The sequence below is a fragment of the Scyliorhinus torazame genome, chromosome 1 (genome assembly GCF_047496885.1).
Source record: "Scyliorhinus torazame isolate Kashiwa2021f chromosome 1, sScyTor2.1, whole genome shotgun sequence".
NCBI classification, from domain to species: Eukaryota; Metazoa; Chordata; class Chondrichthyes; order Carcharhiniformes; family Scyliorhinidae; genus Scyliorhinus; species Scyliorhinus torazame.
This window is the reverse complement of record NC_092707.1, coordinates 137,275,765-137,299,010: the sequence shown is the minus strand read 5'-3', so window position 1 is coordinate 137,299,010 and position 23,246 is coordinate 137,275,765. Positions and strand designations below refer to the sequence as shown.

The window sequence follows — 23,246 nt, the reverse complement described above, 5'->3', positions numbered from 1 at the left end:
CAGTATGGTTTGATAGAAGTAGTGGTTTAATATTGATGTTTGCACATTTCTGTTAGCTGTAACTGTTTACAATGCCAAAAAAATACCTCAATAAAATTGTTTGTTAGAAAAAATAGGCTGACGGGTGACCTAATGGAGATATTTAAAATCGTGAACTATTCTGAGAATGAGTACAGAGAACTAGTGGAAAAGCATCAGAGACCATCAATAGAAGAATTCATAAGAAACTCAGAATTACAAAAATTAAACTCACACTCACATGGTGTGGTTGAAGTGAACAGTATAGATGCATTTAAGGGGAAGTCAGATAGCAAAAAGAGGGAAAAAGGACTAGATGATGAAGAGGATAGGTTCATGAGAAAAGATGGGAAGAGGCTCCATCTGCATGGACTGGCCAGGCGGAATGGATAAACAGCAGAAACATGCCAATGTAATTCAACAAAAGAAATTTGTAATAATTCGAGGAGGTACGGAGTGAAAAGCCAAACTGGTTATTTTAAACTGAAAATAAGGTCGTTACCGCAGCACACAAAACAAACATCCCAGCCCAGGACTACAGGGGAACGCCGGTCTGGGAGCTACATTTGCAAGTCCCACTAATGAAATGAATGAAAATGAAAATCGCTTACTGTCACAAGTAGGCTTCAATGAAGTTACTGTGATGAGAGTGAGCCTCCACCCACTCACCACAGAAACTTAAAAACATTTTTTTTTTTTTTTTTTTTAAATAAAAAGAGTACCCAATTATTTACTTTCCCAATTAAGTGGCAATTTTAGCATGGCCAATCCACCTAACCAGCACATCTTTGGGTTTTGGAGGTGAAGCCCACGCAGATCCTGGGAGAATGTGCATACTTCATACGGACAGTGACCCAGGGCTGGGATTCGAACCTGGGTCCTCAGCGCCGCAGTCCCAGTGCTAACCACTGTGCCACCCGCACAGGAACTCATGTTACGAAGCCCAGAGGGAGATCAATCAGCGATTTTCCCCATGATCCTCGTGAGCGATCACACAATTCTTGAACTGTTCATCAATAAAACTCTTGTTGGCAATTTATGGAAGTGCCCAACTCTTGAGAAAATGCTTTTATATCCCACACTAACAGAATGATTACACGCACCCTTCCTTTGTGTACATTTACATAGTTGAAACTATCCTTCATCCCATTTCTCATTAAAAATAAAATCAGGGACGATGAATTATGTGGAGGGGTCATTTAAATTCTTAAAAATAATAAATCAGGCAGGGCGCAGGGGTTAGCACTGGGACTGCGGCACCGAGGACCCGGGTTCGAATCCTGGCCCTGGATCACTGTCAGTGTGGAGTTTGCACATTATCCCCGTGTCTGCATGGGTTTCACCCCACAACCCAAAAGATGTGCAGGTTAGGTGGATTGGCCACGCTAAATTGCCCCTTAATTGGAAAAAAAATAATTGGGTATCCAAATTTATTTAAAAAAATATTTTCAATCAGTGAGGGGCGTTTAAAAAAAAAAAAGGGATGTGGGCATCACTGGGAAGAGCAGCATTTGTTCCCAATTCCTAATTGCCACATGGAAGAGGCCTTTGACAGCATTGTCATTTCAGATGGGCAGTTAAGAGTCACCCACATTGCTGTGGGGGTTCTGGAGTTGTATGTGGAAAAAGCCAGGTAAGGATGGCAGATTTCCATCCCTAAAATTAGTGAACCAGATGATGTTTTACGACAAGCAACAATGGTTTCATAGTCATCATGAGACTTTAATTCCAGATCTCCCACTTAAAAATAAATTTAAGTACCCAATTAATTATTTCCAAGGGGCAATTTAGCGTGGCCAATCCACCTAATGGGTTGTGGGGGTGAAACCCACGCAGACACTGGGATAATGTGCAAACTCCACACGGTCAGTGACCCAGGGCCAGGATTCAAACCCAGGTCCTCGGTGCCGCAGTCCCAGTGCTAACCACTGCACCACCGTGCGAGGCAGCAGTACTAACCATTGCACCACCATGCTGCCCTTAATTCCAGATTTCTATGGAATTCAAATTCCACCACATGCTGTGGTAAGAAATCAAACAGAGCATTACCCTGGGTGTCTGGATTATTAGTCCACTGATAATAACACTTTGCCACAACCTCCTTTTTTGAGAGGTGGTCTATGCCAGGTACAACCAATTGGCATCAGCACTCAATTAGGAAGTTGATGGGGGAAGGGGGTAGAGAAAGAACCATCACTATCTGATGACCTCTGTTGAGAGATCAGTTGGTGGATATTGGATACAGGACAGGATCAAACCTCAGCTGTAACAATCAGTCGAGCAGTGCACCATTGGGCAGGTGAAGAATTTGAGAGATAGACGGCTGTCGTCAGTCAATACTATTAGAATTGAACCCCAGAATAGCCAACTCCATACTTATCATTGCACTTTTGGGGGCAGCACGGTGGCACAGTGACTAGCACTGCTACCTGACGGCGCTGATCCAGGCTCCGGGTCACTGTCTGTGTGGAGTTTGCACACACTCCGTGTGTCTCACTCCACAACCCAAAGATGTGCAGGGTAGGTGGATTGGCCACGCTAAATTGGACAAAAATAATTGGGTACCTTAGAAACGACTGCACTTTCTCCCTGTTTTACACACTGACTTAAATTGCTAGTCTGTCATTTTCATGTGGAGATTTGAATGTTTATATGTACAAGAAGAAAGCAGCCCTTTTATCCAAATATATTTTTCATGGGTTGCTGAGGGTAATGCCAAGGTAAAACAGATTTAAATGCACAGAAACAGACCATTCGGCCTAGTCAGTCCCTGCCTCCACTAGGGATTATTGAAACCAATCATTTTTTTTTCTTTTTAAAAAATAATAAATTTAGAGTACCCAATTCATTTTTTCCAATTGAGGGGCAATTTAGCGTAGCCAATTCACCTAACCTGCGCATCTTTGGGTTATGGGGGCGAAACCCACGCAATCACGGGGAGAATGTGCAAATTCCACACGGACAGTGACCCAGAGCCGGGATCGAACCTGGGATGGCGAGAAAGCAGTGCTAACCACTGCACCACCGTGCTGCCCTTGAAACCAATCATGATGCAAACCCCTCCACCTAATTTCACTAACTCAATCCTTGCACTCATTGGCTCTTATTCCATCAATGCCTTCAAATCCTTCCCTATCTACAGCCTCCTTCATCCCTTCCGAATTCTGGAATATTGGACCGGGAGATGGGTAATGATAGGCAACTTCCCATTTTGCTGCCCCCGATACTAATTTTTAGCCCTATAAATTCTTGTTGTTGTTGATCAGGTTACTTATGGGAGCTTTGTGACAAGCACAGATGATGTTGGAACAAGCTCAAGTTTATTTGTTCTCGGACATAGATCTGTAAAGACTCAGTTACAGCTCCATGGGTGCACTCGTAAAAAAAAAAAAAAAATGCTTAGCAGTGCAGACATAGCTGCTCACACGGTCTAAATCTCAAATTTAATTGTTTGCCCAGAAGCACTGCGCATTGCCATCATTTGATATGGAGGACAATAACCAGAATTGCTCATTTGTTTGCAGTCAGTACTCTGGTGATTGTTGAGATCTACTTTTGCTCAGAATGAGTAAAGATTGAAGTGTGGCTCTGGAAAAAAAAATCTTTATTGTTCCCGAAATGCGACTTCCTCAACTGCCTTTGCATTCAGCAGTGATGCTATCGGTCTTGTGGGAAGAGGCACCTTCGTGGAGAAGTTCGCTGTGCTCCTTTAACTTGAGCAACTTCCCGTACCAGCCACCCCGAACAGGCGCCGGAATGTGGCGACTAGGGGCTTTTCACAGTAACTTCATTTGAAGCCTACTTGTGACAATAAGCGATTTTCATTTTATTTTCAACTTGTTCCCACATCTGAATATCCCCTATGTTGACAAACACAAAATTGGTTCCCAGTTGTCAACGCACCATTTAAGAAATCTGCTTAGAGGTTTGTATATCGTACATGATCTGTCCACTGAAGCTGCACCTTCCCATCAAAAATTGCATTTGCTGCTTCCACACCAAGCAATTGGAGGCTTGACTCGAGTGGAGTCAAGTATAGTGCAGGTCTTTTCCTTGTTGCACATTTTTTTTTAAAAAGGGCAATCAATTCTGCACTACCTACCATAACTAAACTGGTTTCCTACCCTGCAAGATGCTCACTTGTGTTATCAGTTACCATGCATGTCACAGACAGCCTCCTGACTAAAGCTACCAGGAAAGGAGACCAATTTTCATCCAACTTGCAAGTCCCAGCAATTTAATGTTAGCTTGCACTTTCATGAGAGACTATCAAACCACAAAAATCTATTAAATTCCTCATCTAGGTACATATATTCATATCAAAATGACAATCCTGTATTTAGGCCTCAAACCAGTGCTTCCCAATGTGAACCCATTTTAATGCCTGACTCAGGGACACCCTGGATGGGCAGGGGTGAATCAGCCAGAGTGTGGCAGAAAAAAACCCCTAACTTTTCATAGGCTTTTATTTTTATAGCAATCAAGCCTCAACACATCTGTTCATTAGGTCATGTTCACCATTCGGGAAAAAGGATTGAGAGGGGCCTCACAGCTGGCACTCAGTTCAGGCTCCACGGCCTGCCATTGCTCCCGCTGAGCTCGCAACCTCAAATCTGTTTCGGAAGTCCCAACTTATACTACTTTCCCCTCTTCTCAGTAGGGTCTCAAGAAAAGAAAAATGGACCCAGCTACACCACCATACCAGGGCAGTGGATGTACCCATCCAGCAGTGATGTTTAAATAATTTGCAGCTTCGGTTCCCACTATCATTGGGAAGTCAGGAGTCATTCCTACTGGAAGAGAAGAGTTTAAATTGGCAGTAGATATCAGGGTGAGCAACCATTTAATTATCAAGGATGGATAAGTAGACACATAAGGAATACAATACAAAAAAAAGTCATATTCCATATGGTATGCAAAACAGAAAAGATGAACATTAGCTCAAGAAACAACTGCTTTTGAAAATCCTAACAGCAATTTTCTCTTCTGTTAGCTTCACATCAACATAATATGTTGCCACAGTCAAGTGAGTGACTTTAGTACCAGAAGTAGGTTTTGTCGTGTTAATCACCCAGGGGTAACAGACTGCAACTGGATGCAGTTGTACTTGAAAGTGGACTCCAAACTTGGTGTTGGTTCAATACGCTTTATTGAACTTGTTAAGCAGTGCACACAGTTCGCTGCTGTGTGTTTGACACTCTTACTAATCGAAGCATGCTTACTATAACTAACTAGACCAGACTAGCTCTGAGCCACATGTAGAAGGTGCTAACTGATATATACACCCCGACTGTCACTCCAGTTGTCACCAGTGGAAAGAGGCAGAGTGTTGATGCCTCGTGTGTTTTATAGTGGGAGACCACCCTCTCGTGTTCTGCCTGGTGATTGGTTGTGTTCTGTCCTGTGTGTTGATTGGCTGTACTGGGTGTCTGTATCTCAGTATGTGCATGAGTGCATATCATGACAGGTTTAACTCACCTCCCATTTCTTCAGTACCAGAAGTAGGTTTAACTCACCTCCCATTCATCAAAAAGTCCATCAAAAAACTTCTCACTCAAGGGAAAAGCACTCTTTCCATCCAGGAGAACAAAGTCATCTACTCGAGTGTCACCCATTCTTTCAGGCAAATAAAGTTCAGGTCGCCAATGTTTCAGGTATCCATGTAATTCAGCCACTCTGCAACAGTAGAACAGTAAATTAAAAAAAAACTTTGCAATTACATAGCACTTTTTCTAACCCCAAGACACCTCAATGTGTGTGTCCGAGGCAATGAAGTCTGGACACTCTGTAGAGAAGCTTGGCAGACAGCAAGATAAATTGCCAGATTAATAATCTGTTTTTAGTATTGGTTAAGGTATAAATGTATACCAGAACACTGGGAGAACGGGTTTACTTTTTAAATAAATGACTTGGGATTGTTTTATGTCCACCTCAAAGAGCAAACATAGTTCAACATCTCACCCAAAAGATGGCACCTCCAATCTCTTTTGCAGTGCTGCAACTCGAAAGTGCTCAAATCTGATGTTAATAGTCCAAAGAAATATCACTCATTCAAAATGTCAGTGCCTATAAATCAGAACTCTTTTATATTGCCATTCCAAGTACAATTGCTCAGATTTCAAACCCCTAATGTGTTTTAATTGCAAACTGGAATTTTGGTAAGATTCCCATCTCTTGCACAAACATGTGCAAAGTTATCCACGTGAAGGAATTATTTTAAAAAACAAACCACATGCATTACAATAGAACGGGTTGAGAACTTAAATCCTCTCACCACAGAGTTGCTAGCACCATCTTGGCCTTTCAGAATAAAACCAGTCCCATGGCAAGGAGGTTTCATGTGTTCAGAAATTAATTGGCATTTTAATATCCTGAATTGTTTGGGAAGAAAATGATTTGAAATGTTTGTAAACCCAGACTTCTATCTCTATCGAGATGGGGAATAATTCATGATGTCGAAAAACAAAGGTCATTTTTTTCAATATGATTCTTGAAAGTAATTTTATATCCTTCAATTCCAAAAAAAAATCATATCAATTTGTATTAACACAAGGAAGAGGAAGGCACAAATAAAACATTTTCCTCTCTTTGTACCTCAGCATTGTGCAATATCAGGAGTGGCAGAGGAAGGGCCAGACAAGGTATCCATGTACACTCCCAACAACATAACTTCCTTCACACCACATCATGCCATTAACACCATGAAGATTTCTATTTCCGAGATCAATTCCCCCTCAAGAGAAAGGCTATCAAATAACACAAATAATTTGTGTACTGGGCTCAAATCCACTGAAACTGGACTTTTGTAGTCATTTCCCAATTAAAGAGAAAACTTTTAATCAGTTAATCCGACAGATTAATTGATCCAAAGTTTAAAAAAAGACAACATACTGAAATCATTCTCTTACTGCAAGTCAGTATATATAATGCACAATTAGTGTAGCTGATCATTCAAATATTGAGCTGCTTGTCAAACATCGAGAGCTTTAAAAAGAGGACGCTGGTTAAAAAGAAATCAGAGACTGATTGAGGGAAGAAAATCCACCCCATCGGTAAGACCAGTTCCACAATTATCACAATTCAGCTGCTTTCAACAGTCCACTTAGTACTCATCACCCTCCATTCAAATGCACCCTTAAACCTAAAACAGCATTAATATAAACCTAACCAATACCCAGGGAGATCCATACTCACTGATTGGATTCCTCACAGACTCGCCCCTCCAGTCACAAGACCAAAGCAATCTGCAGAACAGACTGAGCTTTTAAAGTAGGCTGTAAACACAGCTATAAATCTGCTCTTGACTAATTAGGAGCCTGTCCTAGTTAACATTGTGATAATGTAGATAATCATTTGCAGGCTACAGTCTCAGCTTCCCAGTTCTGTTTAAACAATTCAACAACAAAAATCTTCAGCAGAGCCAATGTTAGTTATTTTTAAAATGTTACAATTAATATTTTAAACAATGTAGAAAAAGGCTTATAGTAACAACTACATGTTTTTACCTGTATGATGATGATGTAATCTCTTGACTCTTTTCCAATGCAATAAAACTGCTTCAATACTGACACGGTCAACAAAAGAAATCTAGCATCCTAGCCTGCAATGCACATTAAGAGTTGTGTACCATGAAATGATAAGTAGAACAAATTATATTTGAATTCTTTAAAAAGTGTTAATGTCCTCCTGTCTGCCATTACACTAGGTATTTTATCAATGCTGTTTTAGGTTGAAGGGTTGAAGGTGATTAGATACTTAATGGATAATTGGAATGCAGCTGATCATGCAATAGTTGTAGAACCATTACTGACCTTTCTTTACCAGTTTTTTCCCCCTAAATCATTTTTCCCTGCTCTTCTCTGTCACCACCCTTTTCTTTTCCTTTACTCTCTTAATGCCAGCTATGGTTTAATCAGGTCTTCAATGGTTGAAATTAGAAGGAATAAAACATACACTGCTGTAGATTTATCTGGTAGCAAAGATTTCCCTTTATGTTGGCATCATTTTCAGCACAAGCATACCAGGAAATCTTAATGTATCCATGCACTCTTCCTGCCAATGCAAAGTGATCAAAATGTACAGTGGCTTCAAACATTTCTATGTAATCTTGAAAAAACAAGCTTGAATAAACCTCCTATGCCAGTTCAATCATACAGCTTTCATTCGCCACAAGCAAGGTATTCTTATATCACCCAGATGATGATGATTACAATCTGGAATGAAAAACAGGCTCAATGTCATGTACAGTCCAAGAGCAGTCTTTATAGCCAAATGTAACAGTAGATTCCATTCAGCACAAGCTGCACACACAACCCTCGTGGAGACCACAATGGCACTACCATCTGTGCAGCAAGTTCCATAAAAACAAATCTCTACAAGCGGAGTGGGGATTTAACATAACAACAACAACACAGAGCTGTCCTGTCTGCAGTAGAACAGGGTTTTGAGTTTGTTAAGCATCACATCTGTCAAAATTATAAAAAGGATTTTACTGATTCTTTCATAATTGTGGGAGATCAAATATCTGGGTAGGTTGTGTTTAAAAAAAATATATTTACAGTACCCAATTAGGTTTTTTCCAATTAAGGGGCAATTTAGTGTGACCAATTCACCTAGCCTGCACATCTTTTTGGGTTGTGGGGGTGGGACCCAGGCAGACGGGGAGAATGTGCGAACTCCACATGGACAGTGACCTGGGGCCGGGATTGAACCCGGGTCATCCGCGCCGTGAGGCAGCAGTGCTAATCACTATGCCACCGTGCTGCCCTAATTGCATTGTCCCTCCTCAGTGATAATCTTTAAGAATTTGCCTGGAATAGGATGATGTTAAAATGATGGTTATGTTGACAGCACTGCTGCAAGTCACAGGGGTGTTGAGGGAAACTTTGACATCAGACGCCAAAAATCGTAAATGGCTTTTTTCATGATGCAGTGGCATTGAATTTTGTTGGGAATAAAATGAAGAAAGACTGGAGTACAATTATATTTTCCAAACTTGTTTTTCATTGTGACCTGTTTGTAAGATCACCTTTTGTGATATGATCAAAAACTTACAATGCCAAATATCAGATTAAAGTTCTTGAAAATTGTGCAAACTTACAGTTTTAAAAGGTTCAACATGTTTCTTAATTTATTGTAGGTTCATCGCCCACAGGCAGTCAGTGCCCAGCAGGAGCAGCACGATGATTGGTGCTGCTGCCTCACAGTACCGAGGTCCCAGAAACAGGAATAGGCTGTTCAGCCACTGCACATTTTTGGATTGCGGGATCCACACAAACACGGGGAGAATGTGCAAACTCCATACAGACAGTGACCCGGGGCCGGGATCGAACCTGGGTCCTCGGTGCCGTGAGGCAGCAGTGCTAATCACTATGCCACCGTGCTGCCCTAATTGCATTGTCCCTCCTCAGTGATAATCTTTAAGAATTTGCCTGGAATAGGATGATGTTAAAATGATGAATGAAAATGATAAAAAAACATTGTAATTATAATAGTTGCATCAACTGGATGAAAATGATGCTGAAATAATTTGGTTAAAATATATTAATCGTCACATAATGTAAAACAGTAGTTCACAGGAATCAGCAATCGTTCTATCATTGCTATATATGAAGCAATCACTAGAGTAGGCTAATGTGATGCAATCATTTTGCATCTTTCTATTTGCAATTTTAAAAAAAGGTGAAAATTTAAGAAACAAGACATGCAGCAAGAATTTAAATGCGATGTTTCATGTTCCCTTATCTTGTTAAATTCCTGTTAATAATGTTCAAATTCACAAAACAAGCGTGGATTAGTGACAGGGCAACATCTGCTAGCAAGAGGGTTGCTAGCTTCAATTTATATGTTAGGTTGTAGTCATTTATTCAAAGATACTGAACACATTATCTAAATCCTTCCCTTTGATATTTTTGAGGAAACATTGACCAATTTATTTTATATAGGTAGACCTGGGTGGCATAGTGACGCAGTGCTTAGCACTGATGTCTCACAGTGCCAGGGACCTGGGTTCAATTCTGGCCTTGGGTGACTGTCTGTGTGGAGTTTGCACTTTCTCTCCGTGTCTGCGTGGGTTTCCTCCGGGTGTTCCTGTTTCCTGCCACAGTCTAAAGATGTGCAAGTTTGGTGGATTTGCCATGCTAAATTACCTCTTAGTTTCCCAAGATGTGCAGGTTAGGTGGGGTTAAGGGGATAGGTTGGGAGAGTGGGCCTATGTAGGGTGCTCTTTAGGAGGGTCAGTACAGGCTCGATGGGCCAAATGGCCCCTTCTGCACTGTAGGGATTCTATGATCTTTTCATTGAAATAACAAAGGAGTTTCACTTTCAACGTTTCAACGTTATTACATTATGGGTGCGATCGACCAGCCAGCGTGCGACATAGGCGGTAGATGTCGGGTGAGGGTTCCCGCGGGCTTCCCGGCAGCCATTACGTCTTGCGGGACCTACCCAAGTCCCGCGGGGAGGCACGTCTAGAATACTGCCCACAATGGGCGTGACCAAGTATGCTTAAGTAGGTTTGAAATATATTTAAGCGTACTCACCCGGGATCTACTGGCCTCCCGGCATCTAATGTCCTCCCCAAAGAATCCCCAGCTGGGGGCCATTCAGTACTCGTCTACACAAATGTGAACGAGGCGGAGGGCACCTGGGGGTGTCTTCCAGGCCATCGGAGGCCCATGGGTTGCTGTGCATAGTGCAGGATGGCCCCCTGACCATCCCTCTGGAACATGGGCACCTTGGCACTGCCTGGTTGGCACTTAGGCACTGCCACCCTGGCACTGCCAAGGTGCCCTGGTAGCACCGCAAAGCCACCAGGAGTACTCCCAGGATGCCAAGGTGGCAGTGTCAGGTTTCCCAGGTGCCAGGGTAGCACTGCCAAGGGTCAGGGCCTGAGGAGAACCAGGCACATGAAAAGAGGGTGGAGGGAGATTATGAAGGGTGGGGGATGCAGAGTACATATGAAGGGGCTCCTGGAAGGTTTGGGGAGTGAAGGGTGGGGTCCTGGAAAGGGGGTGTGGGAGGTCCCAAAAAGGGGGCACTGAGTGACCCCATTGCAGGGTGTCATCACTTGGAGGGGGTGGCATACTGCCCATGGGTGGGGGAAATGGGGGACCCATAAGTTCACTTAGAGATCAGGGCGCCCTTTCAAAATGGTGGCCTGATCTTTGAGGAGCCGGTCTGGCCAGTGAGTTCAGCTACCCAGTGATGAAAATAATTCTAAGGGTGGGATTCGCCGGCTGCGTTCGCCCAGTGACCGGAGACTCCCACCCAAGGTCAATGGAGTTCTCCATTGCCTGCCTCTCACCAGTGCCATTCTTGTCGGGGGCAGGCCGGAAGAATTCAGAACTGAGTGTGGGCTGAACCGGTGAGAAACTCCCTCGGGCTCATAAAAGTGACGAAGGGCGCGATTCTCTGGAAAAATTTCAAAGTTCATTTGTGGCGGGTTATTCAGGGAATTTCCCGCTGGCTCTGCCTGTGAGTTCCCCACCGCTATTCAATGGGCCTGGGGGTCCTGGAGAGTTTCTCACTGTTTCTCACAAACATGGACCAGGCGGAATGGCACCCAGTGGGTCTCCCGGGCCTCGGAGACCCCTGGGTGGTCAGGGTTAGTGCAGGGTGGCACCCTGGCCCTCTCCCTGGAACATGAGCACCTTGGCACTGCCCAGCTGGCACTGCCAAGCTGGCAGGAGCACTGCCTGGGTGCCAGTGCAAGGGTTCCCAAAGTGCAGTGTGGGCTAAACCGGTGAGAAACTCCCCAGGGCCCAAAAATGTGACTAGGTGTCATTGAATAGTGATGGGGAACTCGCCGGCAGAGTCGGCAAGAAACTCCCTGAAAAACCCGCCACAAATGAACTTTGAAACTTTTTGGAAGAATCGCGCCCTTAGAATTTTCTTTGTACTGAGGAGCTGAACTCAGAGATTGGGCCGCCATTTTGAAAGGGTGCCCTGATCTCTGAGTGAGCTCATAGATCCCCCATACCCCCCACCCATGGGCAATGTCACCCCGCACACACATGGGCACTACACCACACCCTGAAAGTGAGGACATCCTGCTATGGGTTTCCTGGGGGCCCCCCCTCCTTTGGCCCTTCCAAGTCCCTTAATAGAACCCCCTCCCTTCCAGGACTCTACCCTCCCCCTCCCAGCACCTCCCCAACCTGCCGGAGGCCCATACATACCTGCACTGCACATCCCCACCCTTCAAACACATCCTCCACCTTGGCCAAGATGGCCCCTAACCCTTGGCAGTGCCATCCTGGCACTCGGGCATCCTTGCACTGCGACCCTGGCACCCAGATAGTGCTCCTGCCAGCTTGGCAGTGCTGTTTGGGCACCTTGGCAGAGCCAGGGTGCCAGCTGGGCAGTGCCAAGGTGCCTGCATTCCAGGGGGAGGGCCAGGGAGCCACCCTGCACCCCCTAGCCACCCAGGGTCTCCAATGCTCTGGAGACCCTCAGAGCACCATTCGGCATGGTCCACGTTTGTGTGGATCAACACTGATTGGGGCCTGGCTGCAGCCTCCCTGGGGAGGCCGGAGAATCGAGGGAGGCCAGTGGATCCCGGGCAGGTAGGTCGTAAATAGGTTTAAGAGCTACATTCGCCAGTGTCATTTTGCGGAGTTCCGACTCCAACATCTCGAACGACTTGGGTGAATCCCGTGAGGTGCAGAGGCTGCCGGGTGGTCCGCTGGAGGGCTCCCGGGATTTTCCAACCACGTTGTGCTCTCGCGGCAAGAGAACCGTTCCCTAAGTGTGGTTAGATAGCGGTGGGAAATTCAGCGACAAAGCCGGTGGGAAACCCCCAGTAAAACTCCCCAAAAATTACACTGAGGGCGCGATTTAACTAAATGGGAACAAAGTCTCATAATGATCCCGTTTAGCCACGTGTTTCTCAGCGCTCACAGCTATCAAACGTCACTTGGGTTAGATAGGGGGCCTCAGTGGGGAACGCGCGGGCGAGGCCGCACATAACTCCGTTTTCTGTGCTGAGGAGCTCCGCACGCCTGAACTCCTCAGTGTAGTAAGAGATCGGGACGCCATTTAAACATGGCGTCCCAATCTCTGGAGCCCCCAACTCGACAACTGACCCCCTCCAGCCCCAACACATTATGAGGGGGTCCCTGGGCCCCCCCCCACCTCCCCCAACACCAGTGAAGGGCACCCCTGGCCCAATCGCCACCCTACAAAAAAATGTCAGCATCGCAACTTGACAGTGCCCCTGCCAGATGGCAGTGCCACCTGGGAACATCGTCAGTGCCAGGCTGGCACCCAGATGGCACTGCCAGCATGCCAGGTATGTCCTGGGAGCGGGGTCTCCTGGCTTCTATTGTCCATGTTGCGCCAAGGTGCACTGCTTTTCGAGCGAAGCACGGCCATTCGATCGCGCCCTTAGAAACGTTTCCATTAGGTCGCCCCCAATATTTACATTACTTTGACACAGGCACTTTCTTGTGAAAACCAGAAAGGCGGAGCATACGTTTCCAATGTAAATGCTACCTTCCTCTGGCTTTTTTGCCGTTCTTCATCTTAAAATAGCTCAAACGCCTTCTATCAAGCTTTTGGCCATCCTGCCTACCACCTTCTTTCCCAGCTTGGCCTATATTTTGCATATACCTCTCTATGAAGTGGCTTGGGACATTTTTTTAATGTTATAAGGAGCAGTGACCACAACAAATGGGGGCAGCATGGTGGTGCAGTGGTTAGCACTGTTGCCTCACGACGCAAAGGACCCGGGTTCAATCCCAGCCCCGGGTCATGTGGAGTTTGCACATTCTCCCGGTGTCTGTGCGGGTCTCACCCTCACAACCCAAAGATGTGTAGGCGAGCTGAATTGGCCATATCTTTTTATTAAAACAGTAAAAAATATATACAAGGCCAAACGGTACAAACACTTATTTTGTGTTGGAGAAACAGGGTACCCTCCCCATAGTACCAATGTATGGGGAGGGTGGGTGGATACTCTGATTAGTAAAACAGTTCACAACACATTTCTACAAAAAAAAATGGTACAAGCACTAAACTTTGCGCTGGAGAGGCCAGATACCCTCGCCTCTGTACCAACAGAAGGGAAAGGAAGGGGGGTGGTGGGGAGAGAGGGAGTCAGGATGTTGGTGGAGGGGGGCCCAATAGGACACTGCCTGAACTATCTACGGAGGCAGAACAACAAAAGAACCTTCAATCAATTATAATGTGCCAGATTACGGGAGTCCCCCAGAGGGAGTGAGGGGCGACACAGTGTCAGGCACGAGTGAGCCCTGTACCCCACTGCTGACATGCTAAATTGCCCCTTAATTGGAAAAAAGAATTGGGCACTTTAAATTTTTAAAAAGCCCACAGCAAGTGGCAGTTGCCCTGAGATGTTGAAACTTTGTGCTGTGTGGACTGGTTTGACATGACGCAGCATAAATAATCTTGGTTGGAACAGGTTTGGGGTGGTGAATCTGAGTGAGTTAACACACACATTTGAGCCTCAGCCCATCACTGGTGTAACCAGTGTTAATGATTAAATCTTTATTGAAGTTAAGTCACGCAATTTACACTTTATTTGGCTCTTTTACTCTTCCATGGCAATTCTCGTTATGTCATCTGTATTCGTTATTTAAAGAAAAGTACACAGATTAAAACCAAAGAGATAAAATGGTGTTAATTGTCACTCTCAACAACGATTTAAATTATAGTAGAGATACATATCATTTATAGCACAAGTATTTGCTGATCACCATGCTGCTGCTTCCTCCCTCACATTACCACTACATATCAGCCACAAAATGACTTTTCCTGACTTAGTTTGGTTGTCATACAGAGAATGATTGAATCGTTTCTCTCCATTTACTTCCTCTATTTCTGTGCGTTCGATCATGAAGTATTCCTGCTGGGTAGCATGGTGGCACAGTGGTTAGCACAGCTCAGCTGCCTCACGGCACCGAGGTCCCAGGTTCGATCCTGGCTCCGTGTGTAGTTTGCACATTCTCCCCGTGCCTGCGTGGGTTTCACCCCCACAACCCAAGGATGTGCAGGTTAGGTGGATTGGCCACGCTAAATTGCCCCTATACGTAAACATAAGAAATAGGAGCAGGTTCCTCTGCAAGCCAGGAGCCATCCTGACTTGGAGCTATATCACCGTTCCTTCAATGTCACTGGATCAAAATCCTGGAACTCCCCTTTTTAACAGCACAGTGGGAGTACTTACACCACATGGACTGCAGTGGTTCAACTCGGTAACTCACTGCCACCTTTTCAAGGGCAATTAGGGATGGGGAACAAATGCTGGCCTAGCCAGCGACGCCCACTTACACTCATCTCCTCGTAGGACAATCCCCTCAACTCAGAAATCCATCTCATGAACCATCATGGAATTTCCCCTAAAGTAACCATGGGGCAGGATTCTCCGTTTGGGAGACAAACAGCGGGACTTTTCGGCTGCGCGCACCCGGCGACCAGAAATTCCCATCCAAGGTCAATGGACCTTTACATAGTCTGCGTCGCAGCTGTGGTGTTTGCGGACGAAGAATCCAGCCCAAAGTGTTGATGCCGGGACTGACTTGTGTGCGGTTCGCCTTCTCGTTGGAGGCGCTATTCGGTACGAAAGTCAGGACATAGACCAGCACTCTGCTGGTGCAAATTCAGAGCAATTCCTGGCCCAGCGGGCGTTCTAACTGCTGGGGCTGGAGTTAGTGCTAAATAAAGAGTCTGGCAGCTCCACCAACCACACACCTACTGCAGCCACCAAGATGGCTCACAGAATATCTCCCCCCCCCGCCCCGAGGTCAAGAATCCGAGGTGGACCTACAGGGCTATACCAGTGAGGAGCGGAGGGACACCCTCTTCCCCAGGGTGGCCGCAGACTCAAGCCTGCCCTCCTGAACACCACTAGGGAAATGGTGGCAGAGGTTGTCAGCACTGCCAGCGTCAACAAGAGGAGACAGCTTGTGATCGGAGAGGCGGGGGTCACGAGTGAGGCCTCTGCCCAAAGAGGGGCAGAGAATGAGGGAGAGTTCCAAAGGCCACAGTGCAGGTATCCTCTGGCTCGGGTGAGCTATGCTTCTTCTGCAATGGGGCAGCGCTTGTGAGGAGTGCCAACACCTGGTGGGCTCCTGAATGAACTTGGCCACACCCATCCCTTAACTGGAACAGCTGGGGTATGAGGGCGTGCAAAGGGGCAGCCTGAGTTGGCTCCGAGATCATCAGAGGCTCTCTGAGCATTCAAAGGACACAGGCAGCACTCAGTAATGTGAGCAGCCAGGTGCCTGTAAGTAGCACCAAAGTGGTGCACTTAAAAGACAGAAGGCAACAATAGCAGTCTGAGCCAGGCCACCCCGATCCTGAGAGAGACACTCTGAGTTCACAAACTCAGTACCAAGACACTCCCTGCTCCTGCGCCCAGCTCAAGCAGCCAGCTCCCAGCAAGCCTGACAGTTTTCGATGGTTTTTCAGTGTTTTTTAAGCCTCCCGCTTCCCTTCCTCAGCCATGGCACCCAGTCCCCGTTTGTAAATACTTGTAGTAATTCATGCCCTGCAGCCTCACGGCGCCGAGGTCCCAGGTTCGATCCCAGCTCTGGGTCACTGTCCGTGTGGAGTTTGTACATTCTCCCCGTGTTTGCGTGGGTTTCGCCCCCACAACCCAAAGATGTGCAGGGTAGGTGGATTGGCCACACTAAATTGCCCCTTAATTGGAAAAAATTAATTGGGTACACTAAATTTATTTAAAAAATATATATATTTAATCACTCAAATTCAAAGATATTTTCTTTTTTTTAAAAATGTTTTTATTCTCCATTTTCACATTTTCCTTCAAAATTTACACCTCACCCACAGACAGTAAATGGTAACAAATACAAAATCAATCCCCTTAAAAATAACAACGATCCCATCCTCCCACCACCCCAAACAACGGCCCACCTGTCAAAATATGCATCCAGTGAAACAAACCCTCCCACGGTGGCAGCAAAAAACAAAGGAGAAAAAGAAAAAGGAGTCCGGGACCGCCCATGGTCACCATTAACCTAACGAGTCCACTCCCCCTCCCCCCCTACACTCAACGCCATCCAACCTCTGAAAGAGTACCGTACATGATACCCAAGAGTTGTAAACACCCCCCCCTCTCCAACTCCCCCCGTCCACTGCCTCCTGTAAAACTCCTCCCCCCCCAACCTTAGTTCCTTCCCCCCAACTTTCCACCCCGGCTAGACCACTCGGACCCTGTTCTGCCAGGCTCCGATGGCCGCAGCCCCTCCCCCACCTCACTCCTGTTCACTGGCCGGCTTAAACCGGCCAGTGTGGAGGCCCCCGCCCGGGTCCCTTTCCCCCTTGCCCGGCCCTAGGAAAGCCCAGAAATCCCCTTTTGGCACAGAAACCCCGCATATCCACCTACACCCCAAAGAGCCCTCATTTCGAGTGAAAGTCCCATCACTTCCCTTGTCCAAATATATACAACATTGGCTCCTTTAGCCCATACACCCACACGCAGTGAAACAAAAAAGAAGAAAATACAGTCCTGAGGTTACATCGGCACATGGCCACTTCTCAATTTCTCAGTTCTGCCACAGTCCTTCTGCCTTCGCAAACTCCTCCGCTGCTTCCGCCGTTCCAAAATAAGTCCTTGAGCTTGTAAGTCACCCTCAGCTTCGCTGGATATACAATGCCGCACTGCACCTTGCTAATGTACAGTGCCCTCTTCACCCGGTTGAAGGCAGCCCGCCTCCTTGCCAGCTCCACCGTAAAGTCCTGGTATACACGTATACCATCTCCAGCCCACTGCACCACCCGCTTCTGCTTGGCCCAGCACAGGACCTTCTCCTTCGCACTGTACCTCCGGAAGCACAGAGTCACTACCTTTGGCGGCTCACTCGCCTTTGGTACAGGCCTCCACGACCGGTGAGCCCGATCCAGCTCATATCGGGAGGGGTCCTCCCCCTCCCCCAATAGTTTTGCCAGCATCGCGGCAAAATACTCAGTCGGCCTCGGTCCTTCAACTCCTTCGGGCAGCCCCACAATCCTCAAATTCTGTCGCCTGGATCTGTTTTCCAGGTCTTCCATCTTTCCTCGCAGATCCTTGTTAATCTCCATCACCTTCTGCATCTCCTTCCCCATCGAGGTAAATTGATCACCGTGCTGTAATAATGTCTCCTCCACTTCCTTCAGCGCCTCCCCTTGTTCCTGCACCTCCGCTACTGCGCTCGCCACCGCCGTCGTCATCGGGGAAATCGCCTCCTCCACCAACACACTCAAAACCTCCCTCATCTCCTTCCTCATTGTCTCCATGTATTTTGTAAACTGTCTTTCGAATTCCGCAGCCATCGCCGTAGTTATTTCTTCTGCCGTAAGCAGTGTGGCCTCCCCTGGTGCTCCAGCCTCCATTTTCCTTGGTGACCCCGTGGTGACCTTTCCACTCTCCGACAGACCTTCAGCTGTTTTTTTTACGGCCGTTTTTTTGATCACCCTCGGCATTTTTCTTTACTGTGCCTTCACTGTGCCTTCTCCCTGCTTTTGCCGCCTCCGTGGATCCTGGGTCCGGGCTTAAAGCCCCGAAAATGCTGTTCCCGAACGGGAGCCCTCCATTGTGCGGCTGCCTCCCGCCCGCCGTCACCGGAAGCCCCGCAAAAGACATTTTCAAGGGGAAATGTTTTGGGCAACTGGAATGCTATGTGACGTAGTTAATTATTTTGTGTAAATTTGGTGCCATTTGCGCCAGCAGATTAAATTAAGTACAAACAAAATAGGGTTTTCTCAATCAGAACTGCTCATCACAATGTCAAATTATTCTGTCCGTTTCAACAGCTAGCATCATTATCTGCCCCCACTTCTAAAATGATCGGTGAGACAGATTAACCATTCACATTATCATAATCTCTTTTGTTCCCTTTTTGCCTCTTCTTTTCTTTAAACATTGATTCTGTTTGAACTGTGACATCGGTGAGTGCTATCAATTGCTGAGGATACATTACATTTGTAAATGAGTAAGGATTCTATTCTGTGAGTTTATCTTGCCTCATTTATTTCGCAGGATTGGCCTGAAGGACATGAACGTCTGTGTGGACAAAAGCTGCGACCAGTTTTTCTGAAGACACTAAAACTCCCCTTGGGAGGGGATTCCTATTGGCTACCAGCTTGCTAAAAAATAGCAATTTGGGTCAATAAAAACAAAATACTGCGGATGCTGGGAGTCTGAATTAAAAACAGAAATTGCTGGAAATACTCAGCAGATCAGGTAGTGTCTCCGGAGAGAGAAACAGAGGGTGGGATTTTCCTGCAAATCGGCAAAGGCCAATGGTGAGTGGGAAAAGTGGTGTTGAGCCCGCCGGCAGCGATGGCGGCACCTTCTGCTACACATTTTCTGCCATGGGTTCCACGCTGTTTTGCTGGCGGGCGGCCTCTGATTCGCCCGCTTTGCCATCACCTAGTGCACACCAGCTACACTTTGTGGGTTTCTGGGAAGTGATGGCTGCCAGGAACTCCGCCCCCAAATTGTCCAATGATTCCCTGGAGAAACTCCTCAATGCTGTTGAGGTCATTGTGATGTGCTGTACCCATGCTCAGGCCAAAAAAACGGCCAGCAGGGTCACAAACCCAGCATGGGAGGTGGTGGCAGCAGTTGTGACTGCCAATATCCTGCAGAAGTGGACAGCCATCCAGTGCCACAAGAGCTCTGCCAGGTTAGGTCACTATTCTCATCGCTCTCAACTCACACACCCATCACAAAACCACAGGGATCTCTCTCACTGCCAGTTCCAGGGACACCACCACTCACTCTCCCACACACATCTTCATCTCCCCTGCCGACTGAGACAGACACCCCGGGGGGACCTAGTTCTAGAATAGTCTCAGAGTCACAATCTAGCCAGCACATCACATCCCAGACGTACAGCAGATGGAGGCAGGGATGTTCCAGGGTGCCGGCACTTGGATGATTGCTGGAGACCAGTGAAACACGATGAATGACCACTAAAGCGAGGTTGTAGTCCAACTGAAGGCTTTAATGAGCTAGATGTTTCCCCCAGCAGCTCAGGTACAGAACAAAGGCTGCTGGGGCGGCACTGGTTCTTACACCCCGCCTATCAGGGCAGAGCTATCATACATTCTAACCAATAGAACGCATACAGTTTCCACCAATGGTGCTTTAGCCTATCAGGTACCGTAATACCTATAATACCACATTCACCCCTGTGGTGGTATGTATTAAGGGTAATACGGTACACCATGAATGCCGAGGAGCCATTGGAGGACAGATGCTGGATCCCGATTGGATCCGCCGCCTACTGGGCTCCACCCAGATAGGCGGGGTATAAGAACCTGGGTTAATCCCCGCAGCTGCATTCTGCGACTGAGCTGCTGGGGAATGAGTCTGAACAAGTCTGCTCAATAAAGCCTCGATTGTAGCTCGTTCAGACTCGTTCCCCAGCAGCTCAGTCACAGAATGCAGCTGCGGGGATTAACCCAGGTTCTTATACCCCGCCTATCTGGGTGGAGCCCAGTAGGCGGCGGATCCAATCGGGATCCAGCATCTGTCCTCCAATGGCTCCTCGGCATTCATGGTGTACCGTATTACCCTTAATTCATACCACCACAACCCCCTGTTAAAAAAGAGTCAGGCGGGGGTGGTGGCCTGAAACTACAAAACATGGCAACGTGGTATAATTAGTTATGGAGGTACCGTAATACCTCCGTACAGTGTTTAGTAACTATTTACAATTCTGATCGCTATGTACATTTGATGGTTTATATTTACAGTTTACAATTAAAATGAAGCAATCAGTCGATCGGGGGCCCTGGTCGTCCTCTGTGATCGTCGGAGCTTCGGCGGTGACTCCAGTGGAGACACGGGTGTCTGTGACTCCGGGAGCGTGGCTTCGATCTCCATGGCAGCTTCGTCACCCCTAGACGGTGCTGGTGGGGAAAACGGTTGACCTGGGAAGGGTGCGCCTGCGGGGGGCATCGGTGGTGGGGGGGCCTAGATGGGGCCGGCCGAAGGACCGATCCTCCTGTAAGGTGCTGCGGTGGAAGGGAGGGTGGGACTGGTGGCTGGGATGTGCGTGGAGTTCCGGCGGGCGCCAGGTCTCGTAGGGAGACTGTATCTTGTCGGCCGTCGGGGTACGCCACGTAGGCGTACTGGGGGTTAGCATGGAGCAGATGGACCCTCTCGACCAACGGGTCCGACTTGTGCGCCCGCACGTGTTTTCGGAGCAGGATGGGTCCGGGTGCTGCCAGCCAGGTCGGGAGCGAGGTCCCAGATGAGGACTTCCTAGGGAAGACAAGGAGGCGTTCGTGAGGTGTCTGATTGGTGGTCGTACAAAGCAGTGACCGGATGGAGTGGAGGACATCCGGGAGGACCTCTTGCCAGCGGGAGACTGGGAGGTTCCTGGACCGTAGGGCCAGTAGGACGGTCTTCCAGACCGTTCCGTTCTCCCTCTCTACCTGTCCGTTACCCCGGGGGTTGTAACTGGCCGTCCTGCTCGAGGTGATGCCCTTGCTGAGCATGAATTGAGCAGTTCGTTGGTCATAAAGGAGGACCCCCCTATCACTGTGTATGTACGTGGGGAACCCGAACAGTGCAAAGATGCTATGGAGGGCCTTGATGACGGTGGTCGCGGTCATGTTGGGGCAGGGGGTGGCGAACGGGAACCGGGAGTACTCGTCAATCACGTTCAGGAAGTATGTGTTGCGGTCGGTGGAGGGGAGGGGGCCTTTGAAGTCCATGCTGAGGCGTTCAAAGGGACGGGAAGCCTTTATCAGGTGCGCTTTCTCTGGTCAGTATAAGTGCGGTTTGCACTCCGCGCAGATTTGGCCGTCCCTGGTGGCTGTCCTGACCTCCTCGATGGAGTAGGGCAGGTTGCGGGTCTTGACAAAATGGAAAACGCGAGTGACCCCCGGGTGGCAGAGGTCCTCGTGGAGGGCTCGGAGGCGGTCCACTTGTGTGGTGGCACATGTGCCGCGGGACAGAGCGTCAGGAGGCTCGTTTAGCTTTGCGGGACGAAACAAGATCTCGTAGTTGTATGTGGAGAATTCGATCCTCCAGCGCAAGATCTTGTAGTTTTTTATCTTGGAGAAATTTTCGGTGGTTGGTGTCGTGGTCCTGCTGGTCATGGCCACAGATGGTGACATTATCGAGATACGGGAATGTTGCCCGTAAACCGTACCGGTCAACCATTCGGTCCATCTCGCGCTGGAAGACCGAGACCCCGTTGGTGACACCGAAGGGAACCCTTAAGAAGTGATAGAGCCGCCCATCTGCCTCGAAGGCAGTGTATTTGCAGTCACTAGTACGGATGGGGAGCTGGTGGTAGGCGGACTTGAGATCCACCGTGGAGAAGACCTTATAATGCGCGATCCTGTTTACCAGGACGGATATGCGGGGGAGAGGGTACACGTCCAGCTGCGTAAACCTGTTGATGGTCTGACTGTAGTCGATGACCATCCTATGCTTCTCCCCGGTCATTACCACCACTACTTGAGCACTCCAGGGGCTGTTACTGGCTTCAATGACCCCTTCCCTCAGTAGCCTTTGGCCCTCTGACCTAATAAGGATCCGGTCCTGGGCACTGTAGCGTCTGCTCCTGGTGGCGACGGGTTTGCAATCCGGGGTGAGGTTCGCAAACAGGGAAGGTGGGTGGACCTTAAGGGTCGCGAGGCCGCAGGCAGTAAGGTGGGGTACAGGGCCGCCGAATTTGAAGGTCAGACTTTGAAGGTTACACTGGAAGTCTAAACCCAGGAGTGTAGTCGCGCAGAGGTGGGGAACGACGTAGAGTCGGAAATTTTTGAACTCCCTTCCCTGGACTGTGAGGTTTGCTACACAAAACCCCTTTATCTCCACTGAGTGGGAACCGGAAGCCAGGGAGATATTTTGATTAATGGGGTGGATGAGGAGAGAACAGCGCCTTACCATGTCAGGGTATATGAAGCTCTCCGTGCTCCCAGAGTCGATTAGACAGGACGTCTCGTGCCCGTTGATGAATACGATCGTCATAGCAGTTGAGAGTGTTCGAGGCCGAGACTGATCCAGAGTCACCGAGGCTAAATGCAGCAGTTGAGAGTTCTCTTCGGGCAGTGCGTGGTCAGCCGAGCTGGGGTCCTGGGGGTTCATCCAAGATGGCGGCTCCCATTGGTCGCACATGGCTGGGGGTGCACAAAATGGCGGCGCCCATCCCTCCAACGTGGCATCCGCGGAACAAGATGGCGGCGCCCAGGGTCCGCACGTGGCCCTGGAATATGAAGATGGCGGCGAGACGTTTGTGGTT

General features: G+C 47.9%; 1 protein-coding gene across 6 annotated transcripts in view; it reads right to left on the bottom strand.

Annotated features, from left to right (window-relative positions):
* LOC140413213 (nuclear receptor coactivator 7-like) overlaps nucleotides 1-23,246 on the bottom strand; it is a 193,891-nt gene that overhangs the window by 18,512 nt on the left and 152,133 nt on the right. For all 6 annotated transcript variants that reach the window (XM_072500890.1, XM_072500887.1, XM_072500886.1 and 3 more), the window contains one exon: nucleotides 5,535-5,694. In XM_072500890.1, the coding sequence (XP_072356991.1) occupies nucleotides 5,535-5,694 (160 nt within the window). The remainder of the gene's footprint in view (nucleotides 1-5,534; nucleotides 5,695-23,246) is intronic.